Here is a 4,592-nt window from a genome sequence, read left to right as displayed (position 1 = left end):
AACTGGGGGGACACAGCCAAAGAAGTATTGAGAGTGAAATTTTAGCACCACATGCAAATATTAAAAAGGAATAAAATCTCAGATTATCTAAGCTTCTATCTGAAGAACCTGGACAAGGAAAAGATAAATTAATCCAAAACAAGCATAAGAAAATAATAAAGATAAAAGGAGAAATCAGTGAAATTTAAAAGAGATAAACAATAGAGAAAATCAATGAAACAAAGAGTTGGTTCTTTAAGAGGATCAGTAAAACTGACAAAGTTCTAGCAAAACAGACGGGTGGAGGGGAGTGGGAAGAACAGGGACAATGTCAGCAGGCTAATTAGCAGTATGGCATCCCATGTGACTGGCTAGGGATGAACATTTGCCTTTCTCCAGTTGGTCCTAGGCTTCTGTCATAGCTCAGTTGGTAAAGAATCTGCCTGCAATGCAGGAGACCCTGGTTCGATTCCTGGGTAGGGAAGACCCACTGGAGAAGGAATATGCTCCCCAGTATTCTTGGGCTTCCCCTGTGGCTCAGCTGGTAAAGAAGTCGCCTGCAATGTGGGAGACCCGGGTTTGAAACCTGGGTTGGAAAGATCCCCTGGAGAATTGAAAGGCTACCCACTCCAGTATTCTGGCCTGGAGAATTCCATGGACTGTATAGTCCATGGGGTCGCAAAGAGTTGGACTCGACTGAGAGCCTTTCACTAACTAACTAACATTAGCAGTTGGTCCTGAGTTGAATGAACTTCCGAAGTATTATGCTAAGTAAAGTAAACAATGCCAAAATGCCATGTATTGTAAGATTCCACTTTCATGAAATGCATAGAATAAGCAAACCCGTGGTCAGAAAGCAGGTGGGTGGCTTCCAGAGACGTGTGCGTGGGGAGTGAGGGGAGTGACTGTGTCATGGATACATGGTTTCCTTTTGGGGTGATGACAAGGTTTCAAATCTAGAAAGAGGTAGTGATTGTGCCATGTTGTGAATATACTAGACGCACACTTAGGTGTTCCTTTAAAAGAGAGAATTGTGTGAAATGTTGCTTAATCTCAACAAAACTACTATTTTTTGACTTTTTATTTTGTATTAGAGAAGAGCTGGTTAACAATGCTGTGTTATTTTCAGGTGTACATCAAAGTGATTCCGTTATCCATACACATGTATCTGCTCATTTTCAAATTCTTTTCCCATTTAGATTGTAAAACTATTCTTTAAATTCAAGTTGATGAAAATCTAACAATCAAAGAATTCACAATATAATTTTAGATCATTTTAAAAGATTTTTAAAAATTAATTTATTTATTTTAATTGGAGGATGATTACTTTACAATATTGTGATGGTTTTTGCCCTACAGCAACATGAATCGGCCACAGATACACCTGTGTCCCCACCATCCTGAGCACCCCTCCCACCTCCCCTGCCACCCTATCCCTCCGGGTTGTCCCAGAGCGTGGGCTTTGGGTGTCCTGCTTCATGCATGGAACTTGCACTGGTCATCAGTTTTACCTGTGGTAATGTACATGATTCAGTGCTATTCTCTCAAATCATCCCTCCCTTGCTAATTGGCTCTATCTGGAAGGAAAGTCAATACAGAAAACCCCTTAATGGAAGAAGTTTCCTCAGCGCCAAGCCAGGACGTGGTTGGAGCCCCACCTGCAGTCTGAGTCCTGGGAACAGGCTCCCTCTGCGCACTGGGGCCCACAGCTCAGAGGTCGGTGGTCGAGTCACTGTGCTGAGAAGTCGCAATGTGTGAAGCACTGTGTCCTGATGGTTTATCCAATGAGACTGTAATTCTTCCACTTGTTTGCTCTTTCTGATTCGCCTGAATTGACAATAGGGATGTGAGCCCTTTCCCGGGATCCTGCCTAAACCACTGCAGGAAGTACAGAGCGCTGTCAGGGTAACTGCAGTTGAGATCCACGCTGTCTCCCTCTCTCACGCTCAGAGCTTCAGGACTCTGACTCACGTCCTGCTTACCGCTCACCCCTGTTCAGAAAGAGAAAACAGAGACAGGCTGGTCAGCGGCTGATTATTCTTGGAAACTAACTTAAGTTTACTTTTTCGCTCTCCACAGGAACTCCCAGAAACCATGCAGGTACAACTCCCTGACTTTCTGTGTTCCCTGGGGAGGAATATCTGGGAGTCGCCCATTCTTTGCCCATTTGCAAATCCCTCTAACTCACAGTTTAGTTGTAACCAAAGGATGAGCAGGCTCAGGGATTTGTCCATTCCTTCTGTCCTTTAGACTCACTGGAGAACTGAATTCTTGTGTCTGTAAAATATTCAAGGACTCGCAGGATAAAAGACCTGCTTTGTTGCCTCTTGTGTTCAAAACTTTCTACAGGAAACACAGAGTCAGCCCAGCCAATCAGAGCAAGTCACAGAGGCACGGAGGAGGACGCGCTAGAAGCCCATCTGCCAGGAGTGCGAGGTTGCCATGGAAACACCATCATCTCAGGGCTAAGCCCAGCGTTGCCAGAGAAATGCTTATCTCTTTCCCTCCTCTGTCCCTCCTCCTAGGGAAAACAATTTTTAACACATCAGATTTGCAGAATGTGGCTAAGTATGTACCTAGAGGGGTTTCTCTGATGGCTCAAACAGTAAAGAATCTGCCTGCAATGCAGGAGACCCAAGTTCGATCCCTGGATGGGGAAGATCCCCTGGAGATACCAGTGACAACCCACTCCAGTATCCTTGCCTGGAAAATTCCATGGACAGAGGAGCCTGGTGGGCTACAGTCCATGGGGTGGCAAAGACTCAGACAATACTGAGTACTCATACACACAGGTACCTAGAGAGAAATGTAGGCATAAATGCTTATGTTAGAAAAGAAGAAATTGTAAGTTTCACCGCACAGCTGCAGCTGAACCTCTTCACATTCCTGTAACTGCTCCCTCCTCTTGCCACTTCAGTTCTTAAGAATTGTTTTCTTTAATTCACACTTTCTTGAAAATCCCTTTCTATCATTTCTCAGCCATCAGGTTGCAAAAAGAGTTAAAAATCATAATATTCACATTCAATGTGTGTAATATATCAGGAAATGGGCACTTTCACATCCTATAACTGAAGTATAAGCTAAATAAGATTCATAGGTGCTATTTTCATATCATTGGCCAGATATTCCACTTGTCTGAGAATTTTTTAAGAAATAACCTTATAAATACATTATAAAATTGCATATTGTATGCAGCAAGGATATTTAAATATCCTTCAATACAAATACTCAATATGTTATGATAGATCTCTATTATAATATACTATACAGTTGTCAAAAGAGTAAGTAGACTTATTTCTGAGTTGCAAAGATTTTTTGGACTTATTCAAACTGGTTATTTACATTTTAGATTAATTCTTGTTGGAGTATAGCTGATTTACAATGTTATGTTACTTTCTGCTGTATAGCAGAAAAAATTTTGAACTATTTAACTCTGGAGTTTTTATTTTTTAATTCTCATTTTATGTTGCCTGCAGCATTTATCTCAGAAATCCCTTCATCTTTAAACATGTTTAAGGCTCAGTTTCCTTTCCTGAGGATAGATTAATATTACTTTGTGGGTTTTAGATTACAGAAGGAGTATCTAAAGTGCTGAGCAATGGACCTGGCATATGGTAGTGGTTCAATAAATGATAATAAAGACTCTGGTGTTGAAGATGAGAATGACAAAAAGACAGCAGGTAGAAACAAGAATCTCATGATAATTCTCGGATCTATTCCACTGAAGACATTGGGCAGACTATAAAGCTAAAAACCCAAAAGATCAAAACTGAACAAAACCAGGAGGTATGGATAAGAATACCTGTGTCTCTCTCCTTGAATCAGGAAGCTTCCACTTCTTCTTTCCTTCTTTGTAAACCCCCCTCTTCTTCTACCCACAAAGGAGGAGTGAGGAGGGCTGGTTCTGTCATTCAGAGTCCATTTATGAGTAGGAGATTGAAAAAAAAGTGAAAATGCAAGTCGCTCATTCATGTCCAACTCTTTGCGATCCCATGGCCAGTATCCTGCCAGGTTCCTCTGTCCATGGAATTCTCCAAGGAAGCATACTAGAGTGAGTAGCCAATCCGTTCTCCAAGGGATCCTCTTGGCCCAGGGGTTGAGCCCGTGTCTCCTGCACTGCAGGCGGATTCTTTACCATTTGAGCCCCCAGAGAAGCCCAGGAGATCAGCTCTCAGTCTAACTTAAACACAGGGCTCCAGAGTCCACTTATTCTGCTTCTAGCTCCTGCATTTCGAAGTCTTTGCCTACCTGTGATAAATGTATTTCTATAGAGGGCTAATTTAGTGCCCTGGGACGGGCTGCTGCTTCTTTCTATTTCAGCCCAGATGCCTGAAAAGTAAGTCAACTCTTGGCCAATTTGAGGTGTGTCCTATCTTTCCACCTCATCCTTGTAGGAATTCTGAGCTTGCTATTCTGGATTCAGAAGGAAGTAGGAAATTCTACTTAGGCATGAGCCTCAAACTTACCTTTCCTAGAGGTAATCAGATGACCAGTGATATTAGGTCCTAGAGGAAATTAGGTCCAGGGGTCAGCTAAAAGTCCTTCTTCACCTTCTGTTTGTCTTAAACTAATATATACAGCATCTTCAGGATTCTTCCCTGAGGTGAGCAGGG

General features: G+C 42.3%; 1 gene segment (V, D, J or C); it reads right to left on the bottom strand.

Moving 5' to 3' along the window:
- Positions 1-1,374: 1,374 nt before the first annotated feature.
- Positions 1,375-2,380, bottom strand: LOC122443265. The segment is given in 2 exon segments: positions 1,375-1,970; positions 2,168-2,380. Coding segments are annotated over 2 exon segments (327 nt in total).
- Positions 2,381-4,592: the final 2,212 nt, after the last annotated feature.

This window comes from Cervus canadensis, chromosome 6, assembly GCF_019320065.1.
Source record: "Cervus canadensis isolate Bull #8, Minnesota chromosome 6, ASM1932006v1, whole genome shotgun sequence".
NCBI classification, from domain to species: domain Eukaryota; kingdom Metazoa; phylum Chordata; class Mammalia; order Artiodactyla; family Cervidae; genus Cervus; species Cervus canadensis.
This window is presented reverse-complemented; position numbering and strand designations above follow the sequence as displayed.